Source organism: Nymphaea colorata, chromosome 9 (assembly GCF_008831285.2).
Source record: "Nymphaea colorata isolate Beijing-Zhang1983 chromosome 9, ASM883128v2, whole genome shotgun sequence".
Lineage (NCBI taxonomy): Eukaryota > Viridiplantae > Streptophyta > Magnoliopsida > Nymphaeales > Nymphaeaceae > Nymphaea > Nymphaea colorata.
In genome coordinates this window covers 3854497-3875539 of record NC_045146.1, presented here as the reverse complement: position 1 = coordinate 3875539, position 21043 = coordinate 3854497, and the positions used below count along the sequence as shown (strand labels likewise).

The window sequence follows — 21043 nt, the reverse complement described above, 5'->3', positions numbered from 1 at the left end:
TGGTACAACCCAAAATCCAGAAATGTTGATATCTTATCTAGATTTAGTACTTTTCCTGCAAAAAAATTTTGGTGCCTGTGATTCCATCCGGTTATCGTGCCGATTGTTCTCAAAAGTTACCTAGAGAGAGAGAGAAGGGGGGAGACCAAATAGTGTGATAAAAGTAGAAAGGGGGTCAGGGGACAGGGACAAGTGCATGTGCTTCAGTGGGTAAGGCTCCATGTACCCAGCTGTTCAAGACTGGCATCTGTAAGACCAATCAATATTTGACATCTCATCGCATGTTAAAAATAAAACCAGGTTTAGATCATAGTTCCACAGTATATAAATCCAACCAAAACTCTTACTAACTTTTTTTCAGGTTTTAATTAAAGCTTGAGAGTCTCTCTTTCTCACAATATGGATCATGATTTCTAATTGCAAACCAGATTGGGCCTAGTATGGAAGAAGCCATTTCTTTATAAGGAGGATATTTCTAGGCACAGGCCAATCCTCATGTCTTTGAAGTTTCTATTTTGGCTGAAACTTGTCCAAAAAGAATCTCCAAGGTCAAGTCCACTTGAAATCGCTATTATTTGTTTGCAGTCTCTGTGGTAGAGGCACATGCGAGCTTGTGTGGGCAATTGCCCGCATAGGCATATAAGAAATTGCTTATTTATGTATTAGTACCTCACGGACGTTTACTTTGTTTACGTTGTAATCGTCCTTTATAAGTCACTTAATCAATCACAATAAAGGTTAGGCAGGCACAATTGTAAATCTTTAGAAAATTGTAATCAATGGGCTGCTGATCAACTTTATTAGATGGATAAAAAAAATTAGAATCTTAATCTTTAACCATAAGAGCATTAGCAACAGCTTATAGTGTCTTTAGCGGCCGGTCATAATGTTTTAGCCATCCAACAAAATCTAGCAGCTGCCACCACATGATCATCTCATAATATTGATAGTTTTTTATGTAATTTATTGGTCTTAGAGCACTATATTTGTGGCGCCCGGTTCAGAGAACAATAGGGGGCCCGTTGACATATTGGAAATGTAGAATTGGGAAGAAGTTTTCGGAAACTTATTTCACGAATTGAAGAAGTGGAAACAAAATCCAGATTTCCAAAACCCATTTGTGTTTGTTGGACTTGGGTTTATATCTAAGAAATAAACTTTTCAGTTTGATAGGAAAGAAAGATGAAAAAACGGTGCTTTGAGAACCCAATGGTTACTTTTTTGGTTTCGGAAATTTGTTTCCACCACCCTTGGGGTGGGATAATTTGTCCAAAGAGAAATTTCGGAAAACCAACCCCGTTAAGGTAAGCTTTTTCATCCCAAGTTTGATGGGCAAGAAAAATTTTTAAAAATTTGAATTTTATTTCCAATGGTAAAACAGGAAATATCCTGTCCGTCAAAGAGACCCTAAAAAATGACCAAGACAAAAAAAAAATCCCAAAAATTCCATTGGGAAAGAAAATTTGGTAATTCATCAATTGCACTATACAGGGTAAAGTAAAAAAAAAAATACAAATGAAGAAGAAGAGAAGGAAAAAGAAAAAAGAAAAAAAAGACTCCATGAACCAAGACGAAGAAGAAGGAGTTGGAAGAATCTTTTTCATGGACAGCAGACTGGTTGGTCTTTGTATTAATTTATGTCCTTAAGCAGACCAACAACCTGCTGCATCGTGGGCCGCTTCTCGCTGGACTCGGCCGTGCACAGGTACCCGACCCGCAAGCACTCGACCATGCCGGTATCGGACCCAGACGGCTTCAGTCTCGGATCGATGGCCTTCTCGCCCTGCCTCTCCCGGACTAATCTCCGGACCCACCCCACCATCTCCTCCGACCCAGCCCGTCCGGTCATCAGCTCCAGCAGCACCACCCCATAGCTGTACACATCGGATTCCGGACTTGCCGGATCCGATCCACGGGCGGAGGATTGTGGTTGGTCGTAAGATCCATGGCCGATAATATCTCCGAATCCGAAATCCGAGATCCGGGGCTCCAGGTCATCGTCCAAGAGGATGTTGGAGAGGGTGAGGCGGCCGTGGATGACCGGCCGGGCTCCGGCGTGGTGCAGGCAGGCGAGCCCTCTGGCGATGCCCAGGGCGATGCGGTGCCGGGTGATCCAGCCAGCCCTTTCGGCCGAGCCCTGCTCCCCGCCGGCCTGCTGCTCCCATGTGTCCGTGCTCCAGTCCTCCACGTTGGTCGCTCCGGTTGGGAGCTCGTGAAGCCACTGGTGAAGATTCCCATTCGCCATGAACTCGTACAGCAACAGCTTCTCCTTCCCTGCAAGGATAATAAATAATGCATCCCATTCAATGTCTCATGTTTCTGTGCTGAAGTTACTTATACTACATACGTGCTGTTCGCATTAAAACCACGGCCAAGCAAATTAATCTCATGAAAGTCAAAAAGAAGAATGTCTTTTCGAGAAAGCCTTGGAAATAATGGAATAGAAGAGCAAAAAAAGGAGACATAAGTACACAAACCTAAGTTTGAAAACTCTCGTTCTAATTCAATACTTTAGTCCGAATTTCATAAGGGATGAGTGTTTGATGGCAGGATTTTTGTTCAAGAATATATTTTTTTGGAAGAACTTATTCTTAGTTAACCAGTAGGTAGTAAACAAGATTCCGGGGACCCTTTATCTCAATTGTTAGTTTCGAGTCATAGAATGTCTGAAACAGTTTTGTCCAAAGTGCAGCTGGTCGAGTTGGTCGAGTTGATAAACCAATAAAAACATGTTGTCAGTTCGATTCTTGTAGGCATCATTTTTTTTTGAAATGCTGACGGTGACAAACGCTATTCTGAATTTGAATGAACCAACAATAGATTCACTAAGTTCTAAAGCAGCCTTATATCTAAAGCCGTCCCCTAGAAGGATAGGGTTCCACATTTGTTGAATTTTTGGACACGGTTGTCAAAAGGAAGTGATGCGAGCATACCAAGCTCACATTAATTAGCTGACAATTAAACTGGTTTGAACAAGTGCATGATTTTTTTAATTTTTAAATGTGAAGATAAAATGACAAAATTACCCTTGACGTACCTGCTATGCAGTACCCTAGAAGGGGCAATATGTTGGGATGCTTGACCCTGCCCAAGGCCGCCAGCTTGGCCGCCGCTTCCTCCACTTCAGTGTCCCTAGCAAGCTCCAGCACCTTAATTGCCACATGAATGTCCCCGGCCAGAACCGCCCTGTAAACCGGTCCGCTTCGCGACTCGGCCAACTGAGACTCCCGACTGAAGCGGGTCGTCGCGCCCATGAGGTCGGCGAACGTGAGGCTCAGCAACGGCTTCTCGAATATCACGACGGCGGCCGACGTCGGTTCCTTGATGTCCGCAACCCAGGTGCACGTATCGGTTTGGAAGGAGAACGGACCGAGTTCGTTGATTTTAACCGGAATCGGTGTCTTCGAGACGGCCCATTCCATCTTAGGCTTCTTCTTCCTCCTCCTGTACAAACATATCAGAAGAATTGCCACCACCAGAATGCATGCAGCTGCCGACGCCGATACGGCGATGATGACGGCCTTGGTATGATTCGCTTTCACGGGACTCGGGCCGGTTTTTGGGAGAACCGGATGCGGAACTGGGGCGCGAACGGCCGTCAGTCCCGAATCGATGAAAGCAGAGCTGCCGAATCTGTGGGCCGTATCGTTGTCCAACGTACCAGTGAACCGGTTGAACGAGATGTTCAAGAACCTCAGGTTGCGAACCGGAGGGAAGTCACCCGGGAACGAACCGCTAAGACGGTTCCTCGAGACGTCCAAATACGAAAGGCTCGGAAGAAAAGAAATGGGTCTCAAGCTGCCGGAGAGACTGCAGTTGGAGACGTCGAGGTGAACGATGCGACTCGAATTATTCAACTGACTCGGAATGGAGCCGATTCCGTTGCCGGAAACCGACAGGAATTCCAGACGACCCAGGTCGAAGGCCTGAACGAGAACCGAGTTGTTCGTGATCCGGTTGCCCGATACGTCTAGGATTCTGAGGTTCCGGAAGGGCAGGAGCGAGATGCAGCCGGTAAACCGGTTGTTGGAAAGGATGAGGGTCTGGAGAGCCGGAACGAGTCGACGCGGGTCCGCTGACCGGAAACCGATGCAGCCGCCGACTTGGTTGCCGGCGAGGTTGAGATGCAGCAGCTTGGTGGTATACCAGAAACCGCCTGGAAGAGATCCTTGAATGGAGTTGTTGGAGAGATCCAACGTCCGGAGATGGCCGAGCTTCGCTATGTAGAACCAGGAGACGGTGCCCTGGAGGCCCTTGGACGAAAGGTTGAGCTCTCTAATGGTGGCAGAGCAGTTGAGGAAGGTAGCCGGGTGGAATCCCACCAGCGACCTGAAGGCCGACTTCGCCATGTGGTAGTCGGAAGAGTTGCAGGAAGGAGCAGAAGACGCCGCCGGGAATAATATTGAAAAGAAAAAGCAGCAAAGACTCAGAATGAGAAGATTTTGAGGTGCCATCTTCATCGGCACTCCTTTTTGGTTGCCGAATGTCTGAAGGAGAGAAGGTTTACAGAGATGTGGAGAGATGGGAACACGAAAGGAGAGGGACGAATTGATGGGTTTTTCCTTCACAAGTTTTTGTTTGGTAGTTGTCTAGAAACGGAGGAGGAAGAAATGGCCGTAGGAGCATTAATGACTGAGTTTTGAACTTGACAAGCTTGGTGCTTTCTTGCACTTTGACCTTTGTTGGTGGTTGCAGAAATTGGAAGCCTGGCCATGGGGAGAAGAGATGGAAGCGGCGGTCTAGTGAATGCGTAACGGTGAAGTTTGCAGTATGTCCTTGAGAGAGAGAGAGAGAGAGAGAGCAGGCAAGAATATTGACCGTCAGATGCAGGCTTACACCTTCTGATGAATGGTGGAGACGGAGACAGGAGGAAGGACGACGAGAGTGGCAGTTGTCTTCTAAGGCAGAATCTGAACTGCCTCTCCTTCAATGGAGCTCCTCTTCTTCCTCTCGCCACTCCCACGGCGACTGCTCAGTCTTCTTTCTTTCTGTAAGAATGAAAAAGGTGAAGCAGTGATTAAAAGGCCCATGGGTTTGGGATTCGAACGGGGAGTCCGTGAGCAAAGGGCCAGGATGCGTGTCTGCGTACGGTTCTGAATGTCTGGAAGACGTGGGCCGTCCATCTGGAATATCTGACGTCCGATACCTTGCCTTTCATATGAGACGTCCTTTCAACGTCACCGAGATGGCACTTGTGGGTTGCCAAGGTTGACTGCGCAGCTCGAGTGTGTGCGGTTAATGGCACTCAGGAAGATAGTTATCGGTCTTCAGTTTTGGCTTTTTTCACTTCGTTCAAGCCTACACTTCAATTCTTCAATTGTTATATATATATATATATATATATATATATATATATATATATATATATATATTATTTATTTATTTATTTGAGGAGTTAAAATCCTTCAATCTTTTTGAGTTTGGTCAAATCTCCACCACATACAATGCATCAAAATTGTGAGGCAGAAGGATTTTTTGGTCTCGATTGGAATTGATAAATTCATAAATTATATATATATATATATATATATATATATATATAATTTTTCTATCATTTTTATAAACTTAAATGCATTGAGAGAGATTTTAAGAATAAAATTTTTAAAAAAGAGTGGTAAGATCAGCTACCTCGAGCGAGCTCCACTCGTGCTCACTCGTTAAAGCTAGATTCGAACTATACTTGTTTATAAATCAATTAGACTCAATTAGTTTAAATTCAACTTGGCTCTACTGCATAGTTAATATTGAATTATAATGAAAAATAATTAAATGAGTAGCAACTAAACGAGTTAATCATGTTAGTTGAATTCCAAAAAACCCGACATGCTTTATAAATGAGTGGAGTTTGAGTTCATATGTATGCTCGAGTCAAGTTTGAGTTATAAGAACTCGACTTGTTTAAATTCAATTTGACTCAACTGCATAATTAATATTGAATTATAATGAAAAAATAATGAACTGAGTAGCAACTAAACTAGTTAATCATGTTAAATGAGTTACAGGAAACTAGGTATGCTTTACATAAATGAGTCGAGTTCAAGCTCGACATTATATTGTCGAGAAGAGCTCAAACTTGTTCTGTCAAACTGGACTCGAGTTCAAGTGAGCTCGAACTGACTCAACTCGAGCTCTACTCAGCTCGTGTGTAGCCTTAAAGTTATACGGCGTTAAGGAGATTATATAATAAAGCAGGTTATTTGCTATGACCGATAAGTACCTCCTCCAGAGGAGCACAAGATGCAAGTGGCTCCCCACCAGTAGGGTGAAACAAACAAGGAGATAGTGGGGCTAAAAAAAATAGAAGATTGTTCTGGGAAATTTTGGAAAACCACTATGGCCTTTAGGAATTTTGCAAAAGAAAAGTACATAAATTTTCTGGTTCTGCTGTACAGCGTCCAAAAAAAAAATTGCGGTTACATTGACAATAATGAACTGATGACTAAAAAGCTGAGTGTATTTTGACGAGAATAATATTAGACGTGAATGGCAACAAGGGTGAGATAGTGAGACCCTCACCCACTCACATAACAAACAAATAAAAGTTACTATTGATGAATTGACTAATGACATATGTTCAACAATATCTTGTATAAAGTACAATGTATTTAATTCGAATGTTTTAATTATAGCAAACACATACATTTAATTGTATACATGTTTTGGCAATAAAAGGTGAACAACATGCAAGTTCTAAGTTCTAGTTTTTCCATGACAGTAAAAACTAGATTTATGAAGGATTTAATAAAGTTGTTCCAATCTTTGAGCAGCTTATTGGGATATTCACAGGGTATCCATGTTGCTGCAGGGAATATATGATAAATTTACCCCAAAGATTGTGTCAAATTTATGGAACATAAGTCTTAATGTTTCATGAATCTGCCTTATCTTGAGAATGTTTTGGTCATAAACATAAGCTAATTCTTCTTTGAGTAGGAAAATGAACGGCTAGTATAACATCCAAATTTACTAGTAGAAAAATTAATATTTTTTTTATAAAAACAACGTGAACTAAGAACTATTTTATGTTAGTTAGTGTTTCTAGATGGTTTAGAATGTTTATATTTTATGTAACATATAATTTATTAGAAATTTAAAAGGTGTAGTTTTTTTATCTCTGACCTAAGTTTCATATATATATATATATATATATATATATATATATATATCATTTTAAGGTTGGCTTTTCTTACCTTTTTTATCATCTCATTATTGAATCCACTTTTTTTTTGCTGTTTTTTTCCTTTTTGACTCCTCATGATTAAACCCAAAAGGGCTGTTTCAAAATGACAAAGGAAACATCTATATGATTGTCAGGCATGGGTCACACGGGAAACATCGAATTGGTAACTCATCCATCCTTTTCCAAGGTTGCTACAGTCACCACGCCATTAATGATTCTTCTCCTGTCCCCTTCAACACCAATTGAAGTAAGAAGAATGTGGTAAACCCGATCAATTACTCGAACTTGAAGATCTACTCTTGCAAGTCAATCAAAAAAAGAAGTATTTCTGGTGAGCAGGATGAGTTTTTCATCTGGCTGCGAGCCGAAGCCTCTGCATTTCCTCCTTAAGATGAGCAATTTGAGAAATGAATGTCACTAATCCAATATAGAGGGTACTTCACAGCTGACCACTTAGGCAAGTCAAAATTGGTGGTTTGGGTAATTAGGTGAGTCATGACTTTGACAACTTCAGTAAATATTTTGTTCTCATGTAGTTGTCCATTATATAATGATAGACATTGTACAGTACAAAAAGTATTTATATATCATAGAAAAATGATATGACAATGATGACAAGAAATGTAATTTTTCCCTTGTTTACATGACAATTGAATAAAATTAAACAAACAATATCTAAATTTTAACAAAAAATTGTGTGCCATGCCAAATAGATGATTATATTAAATCAATCAAGTAACTAAGATTTGATCTCAAATGGGCTGGCTGTATTTCCTTTTAACTGGGCGAACTTGTTTTTTTTTATTTCGGGACCATTTGATTGTGGGAACATATTGAGATAGATACGGCCAGATTCATGGAATAGCTTGTTCTTGTTCATGGAATAGTTTGTTCTTGTTCCTGAACGACCTATTTAATCCTTACTGTGCCGTAATATTTCAGATTCTGGGGCATTATAGTCGCACTAGAACTAGATCTGAACCTCCTTCTTGTGAGTGTGAGGTTCATCCCAACCATCCGAAAGAAGCCTGAAGACCCATCCATTTTCCTAGCTTTTAGAGTCTTAGCGATGGTAACGGTGAGCACAATGCCCACGAGAATCAAACTAGTGACCTGTCATTAGGAGGCTCTTAGGAGGCTCTTAGTCCAACCAGTTATGCTATGCCCCTTGAGGCAAACTCAAACCCCTTTCATTATAGAGGTAACCCACCTGCCATCTACACGCATCGAGATCGTACCGACATGCCTTCTATTATTTAAAAAGACCAAACAAATATAAAACAAAGATTTAATGTAACATGTCGCTGGCATTTCTCCATCCATGAGGATGTGGTGCATATGATAGTTTAAAAGAAAAGAAGGCAGCAAAATATTTTATTAACAACCAAGCAATTAAACTAATCTTTCAATTCTCATTTAATGACTTTCATAAGAAGTCTCTCTCAACCTTATGGCCACATTGCTACCTGTGACTAATGAACCATAAAGGCAGAGTCCGACGCGGTGGGATCCTTGTCTATTATAATAATATGAAATTAAGATGGTGGATTTGGTTGTAGCTTTCGGTTTCTAATAATTTACACATTTAAGAGATAGGCCACTCGACGGTTTCCTCCCAACTTTCTTCACTATAAGGGTTTTAATTAATGGCATTTAATATTATTTAGGAGACAGATCTGACATATATTAATATTTAAACCTCTCCATGTATTGCCTTTCCCACCTTTCTTCACGTTCAAGATTATTTTGTTTTGATTTTTGCAGGGGTTACTCTCTCTCAATCTCTTGTCCCCTAAATGTGAAAGGGGCAAGAGAGAGTACCATTTTCTTTTATTTAGGAAGTTGTATATGAAGAAAGGATCAAGTGAAGAAAAACTTTCAAATTACAAAGACAAAGGCAGAGATCCGACTGTAACCAGTGGCGGAGCCATGGGCAACTGCCCATACCAGACTCTTAAAATTTCTTTATTTTTAAATGGACATCTTTAAGCGCATATATATATATATATATATATATATATATATATATATATATATATATATATATATATATATATATATATATATATATATATATATATATAATATATATATATATATATATATATATATATATATATATATATATATATATATATATATATATATATATATATATATATATATATATATATATATATATATCGACAAGATATGAATATTTTTAACCGAAGTTCCCTTCAAGCCAATTTTCTGCTCTGCCACTTTTAGATTAGGGCTGTTCCTTAGCTGAATTATGAACAAGGGCACCATTTCCTTGTTCTTCAATTTCCCTAACTACACCATCTTAATCATGAGACACCAAGAGTTTCCAAGAAAGGATAACCCGCCAGGAAATGAAATGGACAAACAAGTTGCAGAAATGAGTATTTCATCGTCAGAGAATGCAGAGAACGAGAGCAAACAAATTAACCAGTCTTCTGAATTAGAGAGAATCAAGAAACAGAAGAGATATTCCCACAGAGAGAGAGAGAGAGAGAGATTACCTTGCAATAAGAGCAAGGGAGTAATTGGGTAGCCATGGATTTTTCATGAGAGACTTTCTGCCCACATTCGACGTTCGTTTGGCTGATGAGACAGAGGAGAGACTCAATGGAGAAGGAAAATGGGTGAGAGAATCCGATCAGCAGCAGCACCATCTGCGACCTTATATATATATATATATATATAAGCATTTAACTGGTTTTAACGGCGTTAAAGTTAACGGTAGTAGGTCAGCCATATGCATCCCTAGTCTCATCAGAGAAAGCCACAAGATGCTGACTTCGAAGCAGAGACAGAGTCAACTGCTTCCCTGACTTGTCTGTTTGGTGGTATTTCACATTTCACCAAGATTCCCAACCAAAACTATACTGTAAGTTATTGCTTATGGGGATCGGCATTCATGGCGGTCCATACCTATGGACCATCTGTAAAGCCTGTCATATGCACATAGAGCTCAAAAGTGTTCTGGATTTGGGTCAGTCGAAGATGTGTCCAAATTCTGTATTAATCACCTCTCTCTCTCTCTCTCTCTCTCTCGCTCTCACTCAGATTATTATGGATTTGGATCAGGCAAAGATGTGTCCAAAATCAGCATTATTCACCCTTCTCTTTCCCTCCTCTCTCACTGTCTGCCCAAGGTTGTTTAGCATAGTTGGTCGGGCTTGCGACACATGAGCGACACATCATTGGACGGTGCTGAGAGTTGGGCTGGGAGATTGCATTAAGTGGCTCAAATGACGGGTTGTGGTTGCACATCATCCGCTCTTCTCTTTTTTTTTTCTCTCTCTCTCTCTCTCTATATATATATATGTGTGTGACAAAAGAATCTTTTAATATTTGTGTAATTAGGGTATTCTTTTCAGCAGAAGGGACACTATACGAGTGTCTCATGGATCTATCAGTACATTGACATAGATTCAGAGTTTTATTGTTCTATGAATCTACTCAATCTTTAGGAAGAATTCATGGGAAATGTCAAACAATCCATAGAGGGTTGGATCAACATGTTCAAATTAAAGGAGATACTGAATTTCTGCACTGCTCGCAGATGCTGATATAGTAATTACAGTAGTGTTATCAATGAATTATCTTATTGGACTAGTTTTCGGGCGAACAAGATGTTAACAACTTACTGCCTCGAAAAAAGGCCTGAAGTACTCCCCATTCCCCTTGCCTCTGAGGTCGTGGGCTGCATTGGGTCACCCGGCCACATATTAGACATTGCTTATTTTGACTTATAATTGGACTTAACTTTGAATTAATTATTGAATATAGAAGCTATAAAACTAAGAGTGGGTGTTGGGCCGGTCCCGGCCAGATCCCATTTTGGCGGCCTGGTTTATATACAATCACAGTCTGCGAAATCAAATATGTATTAGATCCAGTCAGAAAATTTGTCATATCTACATGCAAATTATAATAACCAAATGCAAATCTTTTCCTTCCCCAATCCAAGTATTTGAATTAAGTTTCAAAGCAAATATCTTACATCTGATCAACAGACACGGTTTCCTTGATATTCTAAAAGGAAAATTCAATATACATTCAACTTTGATTGTCGATAACCAGTATTTAAGCCCTCAAGCATCGCTTTATGGCCATGGCGACCACAGAATTTTGCAGACTTGTTAAACCTACTGAGATAGAAGGCATTCATTCATGTTCTTGACTGTTTTGGTTGTCCTTTAGCGTAAATTTTCTTTCCAAGTCTTCGCTGGGTTGCTTTAACTTTATGGTATAACATAAACGCCCATACCTCAAATTTTAAATCATAGCCACAAATTATACCCAAGTTATGTTTCGACAGAAAAAGAGGAAATTTCGGTAAATTTTAATGCTATGAATTTTTCAGTAACAAAAAGGAAAGTCACCAAAATCATAAAAATAAGCAAAAAATGTGAAAAAAAAAATCTGGTAACTAAAAATATGAAGAATGAAACACGTTTATTTCATTTTTGAAGTAAAGAAAAAAACATGTTTTTTTCACATTTTATTCAGCTGACCAGTTTTCAATGTTTTAAACGTGCTTTTTTAAATAATATACGTTTTTTTTTTTTGTAGCTATGCTTTAAAGTAAACTTCTTTCAACTTTCAACCAGAAAGGTCAGTTGAAAATCAAAAATTAATTAAGCTTATTTGAGCATTCCTACTTTTTTTTTTTTTTTTTAATTTTCTAACACGAGGAAGCCACACCTAATCGGTGGCTTGTGTGCCCATGAGATTTGAACTCGTAACTACTTTCTTAATAGCAAAAGCCAACCCATTAATTGCACCAACTCCCTCGACCTTGAAGCTAAACCTTGATTTAAGCCATTCAACGTGATCATGAAGGTTTCATGATAAACTAATAAAAGAGCACATGGCTGAGCCGTTGTCAAAAAAAAAAAAAAGAAAAGAAAAGAAAAGAACAGGAAGAGATAGAGAAGCGGAAAGAAAAAGGTCTCAAGGTGGGCAATTGCCGACACAGATCAACAAAAAAATGTTTATTTTTATATTAATAATTCATATTAATTTTTCTCGTTTACATATTGATGTTATTTAAAAAATTGAAAATTTTTAACTAGTGTCCCTTAACCAGGATTTTATGGCTCGCTTATGCTAATCCAACTAAAAGAAATGCCTTTATAACCTCACAACCTAAACAAATACCACGGGACATGATCTTGGTCTTTCTAACAGTCTTCACAAACTACCGGCCACAAATCTCACCGACAACTTCAATTTGTATTGGGGCGTGCATGCCCGGATCTAATATGGGATATTATTTCCTGGATTTTTCATTTTGCCGGTTAGATTCATAAACTGACTCAAGAATTGCTCGAGTCAACTCGGATCGCCTACAAATCTAGCCACAAGTCAAGGTTTGGGTTGACTTGTCCTTGACTCGCCTCTAACTCGGCCCAACTCACCCCCAACTCTTCTAAAATCACCTGACATTTATGGTTACTTGACAGAGTCGATACGTTAACTCATTGAGTCAACTCATTGACCCATTTGTGATTCGATCATCCGCTGATCCAAGTTCGAGTCACGGGTTTGCCAATTATTCATAGATATGAAAAATGAAAAGTTCACTATTTTCGATCTAAATAAGTAGAGGAGTGGGTGCAATTTATGTGCATTGCTGGTTAAAATTCAACCAAACTCCTTTACAACAAAACCAACATTCCTTTTCAACGACAGTTGAAATAACATAATCAAAGGGCAACCCACTCATAATGTGCTCTACTTTCAGTCGATCTCCAAGGTATTCACTTGACGGTGTTTGATGTGATCATGGTCTACAGAACAAAAAGCTAATTCCAATTGCAGAGAGAGATATGTGCTGTTAGGGTAGACCCAAGGGTGAAGGTAGGTCTGGACATTTGCCTATAAGATCCCACAAAAAGTATATATTTTTATATAGACACCTCAAAATAATTTTTCTGATTTGCATGTTGATGTTCCCTAAACATTTAAAATTTATTATTCAACAACTCTTAGCCAGTGATTTATGACTCCATTCATCTAATTGTGTAGAATAAAGAAAAAAAAAACTAGTTGGACTTCTTTTTTCTTGTTTTTAATATATAAAAGAGGTGAGGTGATGTACCTTAGCGTCTAGCTATTACGTATAATTTCCCCGTAAAAGATCATAAATTATTTGGCCCACTTAGACACATTTAGTTAGGCATGAAAAAGAAAAAAAAAAAAAAAAAAAGGCTGGTGCATTTGTTTGATTGTAAGCCACTCAAAGCCAAAGACATTATTAGATTTGGTGTCTTCCATCGCCATAGGCGTCGTCCAAAGATGCCAGTAGACAATTAATAGTCTAGATTGACAAGACTTAGTGGTGAAATTTTTTGGTCTTTTTCGGCTTATTAAATTGGTCAATTCATAACTTATTCTTTTATAAACAAGGCATGACAAATATCTACAATATTTTAGATTCCACCATGAGTATCTATAGATTTTGGTACTAAACATACAGCTATTCATTATAAGTACCTACCGATCTCAAGGCGAGTGTTACGTGTAGGAAGGGATGACTTCTCACATTCAGAAAATATAGGTACAATACATCAATTTGTATATTTCTTTTTAAGGACGAACCAAACTTCCTCATAAAGACATTGCCAAGGAAAAAAACTCAAGCCTGCAATGAAAAAAAAAAAAAAAGTAGCAAGGAAGACCCACCATCTTGCAGAGGGACAAAGCTCACATCTAACCTGTTGTTTTGTTTACATATACCTCTGGAGTGTCGTCTCCAGACTTTCTTTTTACAGTACAAAAGGTTGATGTTTCTTATATTCGAAATAGAAATTAACTACCAACCAACTTTCACCCCATCAATAAGGATGTCAACAGATCGGATTCCGATCATATATAACCTTAATCATATCTGTTTTCCGGATATTCACATATTCGGATTCGAATTCGAATTCGAATAAAGAAAAGTCATACCTGAATTCGAATCCAAAATCTGTTTTTTACAATCCGAATCCGATTTGAATCCAATTTTTATATTTATATCTGAATCCAAATCTAAATTTTGAATGTCAATTTTCAAATTTTAATACCATTAGATACATGATATTTGTCTAAAAATAAATCTGATCCGAATTCGATCGGACATTTATGTATATCCAAATCCGAAATTCGATCAGATGTCATTTCTTAAATCTGAATCTGATATGAGTTCTTAATCATATATTAATTTTTTTTTCTATATCCAATTTTTTCGGATCGGATCGGTCGTATATCCGATTCAAATCGAATATATTGGCATCCCTACCCACCAAGCCATTATGCTAAACCCTTTTGAAAAGAGAGAAAAAAAAAAGGTACCGATTAGCAAACCATCATGGAAACTTTTTTCATAGCAACCATGAAACAAAAGCAATAAGACTATCAAATATATATGTCACTCTTTCAAGTGTCTTCTAAATCAATGATTGGAGCAAAATTAGATTAGAAAGAAGTCTTCAACTAAACCCCGTTGCTGACAATAGTTTATAAGCAATTGAGGGAGGTGAACTATCATCATACTAAACGTCTATGTTTCTTCTGTAATCGACATCACAACTATGTGCAGCTGTGGCTGCAACTTCAAATGAAAGGTTTATATAAATTGTGGCTGCATCAAGTGGATATATAATTATCTCTAACCCACATGATGTCGCGTGTGTGAACCTAACCCATGTGTGGAAAGTTGGTTTAATTTATGATCCATATTTAGGTAAGGGGGTGCTTATCTGTCGTCCAAGCATATTTTAAGTATAAAACTTTCTGTTTGACTTAACTCTGAATGTAACCAACATTAAGCATGCCGAACCTGGCTGCACAAATGTTCCATACAATTCAATTAGTTGGTCAGATCTATGTCACATAAGTGTAGGATGTGAGTACTGGTGAGGTCAAATTAATGCGGTAATTTTCTAGGTGCATGTGCAATATATATATATATATATATATATATATATATATATATATTAAAAAAACACAATAAATTAATTTGTCATTTAAAACATAAAAAACGATAAAAACGTGTTTTTAATGCATTTTTTTCACTATTTTCATTTTTTAATGCCGAACATTTTTTTTCATTTTCTATTATTTTGTTGCAAATCTACTTATCTTTTGATGTTTGTGTTATTAGTTTCTCACTTATTTTATTTTTCTCTCATTTTTAATTTTTTTTAGTTTAAAAAATTTACCATATTCTTTTCGTTTTTTCTCGTTTTTTTAAGCTCGCCATATTATATCCGAGAAAAACCTTGCTCTTTAAAACTTCGAAACGTAATTTGTGACTATGATATATATATATATATATATATATATATATATATATATATATATATATATATATATATATATATATATATATTATATATATATATATATATATATGAATTTAGCTATCCAATCACTCAGCTCACTCATAAGGGCGGTTGGATCCATCGTAATAGGCAGTTGGAAGAAACAATATGAAACTTCTGTGAACCAATAATAGATGACGGTCCGTTTTACTCATTACAAACATTTGTACCAGAGCTAGTTTAGTCAGGTGTGTATCTAAAATGGCCAGTTTTGGGACCGCAGTAGATATTCCATGTTGGAGCTTCAGAACCAGCACCCATGTGAGAGAGATAGGACCAAACCAAGAGAATCTACAAAAAATCACCCATGTTCTCTATGATCCTTTTATGATCAATGCGTAGCTCATTTTTGTTCCTGAATTGTCTTTTGCTCTAGGGTTTCTCAAGCTCCTGGCTCTTTATAACACAAAGAGCTTTAACACAACTACTTTCAACTGTTCTTCCAAGTTGTGTCAAATCTATTAATGCACTCATCGTGTACCATTCAATATAATTAAATCATCGCTTTAGCTGTAGCACCTAGTTAAATAACTTACCTTTCCTTAGATATAATGCACATTCAAAGATCGCTAACAAAAAAAAGTTGCTAATTTGCCGCCGGACGTGCTCTTTTTTGAGTTTTACGACATCCTGCCTTTTGGGCAATGTCTTTTATATATATATATATATATATAACAGTGGTTTTAACTTTTTAGTGTAACCTAACCAAAGTAAGACCGTCAGATTCAAGATCATGAACAGATAAGATAAGAGAAAACAAAGAGAAAAAAATGACAGACATTTTCATTTTTTTTTCTCAACCATCAGCCTGCTTTAAATGGATAACTCTAGTTGGATAGCGTGTATATATATATATATATATAGCCTTTGAAAAGCTACTCGATTATTAGATGAACTGCATTTGATGGTGAAGGGAAGAATGGCCAATGTGGAAGGACCAGTGCTGTAGCTGCCCCTTCCCATACTCCAACAAGATCTGCTTATTAATTTGGTATGGGGACCTAGACTGGACCACGTTTGTGGACGTCCCTTTTGTCGGTAAGGAACGAGATGTTGATTTAGTTGATGCATATTTGGAAAGGAGCATGTGTAATTAGAACAGACGGCTCAAAGGTGGTCTTCCACCGGAAAAGAAAATTAACAAAATATCACAAACTTCGTTCACCGTTATACTGCCACATGACTCGGATCAACTGTTATGTAGCAAATCTGTTCAAATTTTTCCTTTTTATCAAAATCGGTTTTTGAATTGAATCAAAATGATAAATGATTCAATAATTCCGTGAATCGAATCGGAACTGGAATGGTTTGTGAATCGGATTTGACCAATGATGTATTTTCAATTTAAAAATTAAATAATTTTAAAAAGTAACGTAACACAATAAACACACTTTAATGACCGATTTTAATAACGCTGATTCAATTTGAGAGCTGATCCAAGGGTGGCACGTGTCAAACCATTATTTTCATTAATTTTTTGAGAATTTAATACTCTTCTTATCTGCAATTAATTTTATTGTATTTTTGTTTTTCTTCTAATATAAAAGATATATATATATATAGAAGTAACTTCATTGATTCGTTATCATGTTGTGGAGATATATATAACAAAGACAAAAAGCATGATAGTGCCTTGACTCAAGTTGCAGTGCAAACATTATTGAACGCCATCATGTTGTTCTGAAGGGACAAACACGGGAAAAAGAAGCTTCACCTAAAAGCGAAAAGCAGCCATCACTGGTTCCCCTTGTCTTGTTTCTTCTTTTTCTCGAGAAAGCGATCCACTTTATGCCTAGAAGAACATGTGGACAGAAGTGGGTAAAGGGCTCAAGGGTATACTGACTTATTTCACCGACTCTTTCTTTCTTTCATCATTTTATAGGGCCTTGGAATTCTGCCCAAGCTTTGGAAAGTATTCCATGCGAGGTAAGGAGTGAATAGATAGAACACATCTGATTCTGAACTCAGATTTGGAATCAAATCTACAGTTTGATCGTTGAATTGGAATTCAGATCTTGAAGAGAGTTGAAACAGCAAACCCGAAAGGAGACGTTAACTGTCTATTGAAAAGATGGCAGGACTGTATAAGTTGAAGCATAGTAGAGCCATCATCCCGAAATAATGGATCATATGATAGTTGAATCCAAATTCAGTACTTTTAAAATAAACCATGAAAAGAAATGAAATCCCACAGTCTTATTAAGCTGAATTCGGTAAAATCTGGATCCCAACCAAATCTAATTAAACTCTGTGATGAAAGATGGACTTGTGGTAGCCATAATATTAAAATAAACCATTAAAATTAAACATATATATATATGTATATATATATATATTAAAATAAACCATTAAAATTAAACTTTTATATATATATATACCTCAAGTTGAAGCCAGTCAACTTGATGTGAAAGTTTTCACTTTTTCTATATCCTCCTCAAGTTAAAAATTATTCCTGTAATCTTAGAAACGAAGGAAAAGGTTTATGCCGTTTCACTCAGAAGTAAAAAAAAAAAAATTGTTTTTGTTTCTTTTTTTTTTTTTTTTTTTGGTTCTTCCTTTTACGTTGACTTGTGCCGAATAAAGTTAAAGTTAGGCTTGTTTGGAGTTGTTAGCAAAAAAAAAAAAAAAAAAAAGAGAGTTGAGCCTCCAAAAATGTAAAATAGATTATAACTTGAGGTGATGTTAAATACGTGAACAACACAAGAATTGTGCTTAGCCCATAGGCTATACTTAATGTTATAGTCCGTATTGTTAGGAAAAATAAAAATAAAAAATTACAAAATTGCATTTATTGAATAATAAAAATTGAAATCAAATAATCTGTAGTGGAAGCTTACTCCATGATTCCAAGATAGACGAAGCGACTCTCATTAATCAAAATCTCTTCTAATTGGAATTGCTTTCGAGTTTGAGTTTTTAAAACCAAATATGGATCCACTAATAGGTACAAGATTTGTCTTTCCCACTAGCCATGCGGGATCCTTGTTGGATCCCAAACTGAGATTCAGATTCGATCACAAAACTGCATACTTAAACCGGCTGTTTTGGAATTCGACTAAATGGATCCAGATTCCTTTCAAAACCATAAGCATTGGGAACATCGATCCGACCAGAAAGTGGGTCGCTTTCAACTTTTTATTAGTCGAACTGTACATGAAAAATATGCATCACGAAAAGGACCAACTCCCTTTCTCCGACCTTTGGATTCTGCACTATCATCGAGTTGCTTAGTGAGAAAAGAGGATCTCAATCAGTCCGGCTTGAGAGAAAGACCTCTCTTTCTTGATGTTCATCACTCGTTATTCCCTTCCCCTTGGTTGTCAATTACAAGAGCTTTGATATTCTTCCCAACCTCGAAGAAAAATAGCCTTTGTATACATGCATTAGAAAAGTAGCTTTTATATATATATAGAGGAGAGAAGAGACCAACAATAGTTTCGAGACCCTTACAGCATGTTTGGTAATGTTAACAAGTTTATGTCCAAAGATTGAGATAGATTCATGAATTATAACAATAGTGTTTTGCGCCAATCTGAGTCTTTGGCGTAGATTTATAGGACAGTCAACAACTTGTTATTATTGCCAATAGGCACTAACTAAAGTAGCCCATTTTCTTTTTCTCCAACTCTCTATGTGAACTAAATTAAATACTTATCTTATTTTTGCAGGGTTTAACACCAAAGAGTTAAACATATATATATATATATATATATATATGGTAGCGCTCAGTCCCATTCCCACGATAAGCTAATACTGCCATGAGAAGTCATCTAATGACCGACGCTCTCCCTGTCTTTTTTTCCTCTCTGAAAAGAACATGGACGAAAGGTTCGGTCGTTATTTTGGATGCTATACACCCATCTTTCGATTGGGTAGTCCATAGAAATTGAACTAACTCTCTTCTTTCGGCAAACCAATGCCAACCATCTATGTGGCGTTTATTAAGAAGAATATTATGTTCTCAAAACACATGATTATAGTACTTGTTCTAAAAATGTCATGCTTCTGTTTCAGAAAACATGGCATAATTATTGATTGATTGATTTATAAAACATCCATAATTACATCATGACTTCTTAAACAATATGTATATGTTTGGAAAATACAATGTGCTGCTTACAACGCCTTCATATTCTTTAGTCCCTTATTAATTGTTTGTAGTAACTCTTAAGTTTGATCAACGTTTTGTTTTCCACTTGTTTCACGTTGGAAAATTAATATCCAAACTTCAGGAACAGTATTTTCATAGGCCCATCATAATGCTGAGTAGAACATGATACTTTTGAAACATTCACTTATTTAATTGACACCAACATCATTTTTCGCGATATCAACATGCTAAAACCAGGACTCTATTTTCCCTACTTTTGCTAGCGGTCAGGTACATGTTGAACTTTGACAAAGATTTTCCTAAAAAACCACAAAGTGAAAAGATTATGGCTGCATTTGAATGACACATTCATCTAATCCAGCTTTGTGAAAACCTGGATTTTATATAAATCAAAATTTTTTATGAGTTTTGAAAACTTGGTTTGTTGTTTGTTTGCGGAAGACATCCAAAACCGGTGTTTTATGAATAACCTAAGGGGAGTCAGGTTTTCACTCCATTTTACAAAATCAGGTTTTGTCCAGATTGGGTTTTTTTTTTTCAAATCTACTTTCGGCGGCACCCAAACACTCCCAAAAGTTGTTTAAAAGCCCTTTAGAAAGAAGATATGATACGTTTCTTGTGTCCTTGCGGTAAGTCTCACAAGAAATCCAGGCATGCGCTTGGCATTGTGCGGAAATGGGAATGGAAAGCCACATGGTGATTGATGTGGGCACTTGGGCAGTTGCCCATGCCAGCCTCACAAAATTAGTTTAATATACATGTTAATGTTTTAATATATTTGATTGTTATACATATAAATACCCCAAAGAAATTAAAGGTATTGAATAAGTGCCCCACCTGAAAAAATTTCTGGCTCCCTTAGTAGTCAGGCGACAGGTTTTGAGTCTATTTATGGCTCTATGGCGGCAGAAGCAGCCAAGTTTCAGGGGGGTTTGAGAAGATATTGATGTGAAACTGCAATGACTTTTCCATGGGTACCAAGGAAATTGAAGGATTTAAAGTCTGCGTAAAAGGACTTATGGGACACAAATGGATGGTAACCCATGGAAAATATTCCACAAGGAACATGAAATTGATTGAATGTCCTGATGTGATTGGAAATTGACTTGTAAAGATAAGCCATCTTTTTTTTTTTCCTTTTACATCCTTGGGGATAAGCAACATGGAGTGGAAAGGTGAGTCGGGTATTAAAGTCTCACCCAAACACCCTTGGGTGCAGCCGAAATTGTTACCGGTGGTTCTGGTCATTCATGTCTGGGATTGCCGGAATGGTATTGCCCTAACTGGAAATGCTTGTATGCATGACATTTTCCGGCCAAATAACGGCCAAAAAATGTCAGAACAATATTTTGGGGCTCGTCTTTTCCGGTT

At 37.4% G+C, this 21043-nt stretch overlaps 1 protein-coding gene across 1 annotated transcript; it reads right to left on the bottom strand.

Annotated features, from left to right (window-relative positions):
- Positions 1 to 1425: 1425 nt before the first annotated feature.
- Positions 1426 to 9843, bottom strand: LOC116261090 (calmodulin-binding receptor kinase CaMRLK-like). Its single transcript, XM_031639698.2, has 3 exons — positions 9706 to 9843; positions 3038 to 4988; positions 1426 to 2274 (listed from the first exon to the last, which is right to left on the bottom strand). The coding sequence occupies exons 2-3, from the start codon at positions 4458 to 4460 to the stop codon at positions 1631 to 1633; spliced, it is 2067 nt and encodes a 688-aa protein (XP_031495558.1). The 5' UTR covers positions 4461 to 4988; positions 9706 to 9843; the 3' UTR covers positions 1426 to 1630.
- Between the last annotated feature and the right edge of the window lie 11200 nt (positions 9844 to 21043).

Coding starts and splice junctions, on each gene's coding strand:
- LOC116261090 (XM_031639698.2), bottom strand. CDS start 4,460: ATGAAGATGGCACCTCAAAATCTTCTCATTCTGAGTCTTTGCTGCTTT. Junction 2,275..3,037: donor TCTAGGGTACTGCATAGCAG/GTACGTCAAGGG, acceptor TTATCCTTGCAG/GGAAGGAGAAGCTGTTGCTG.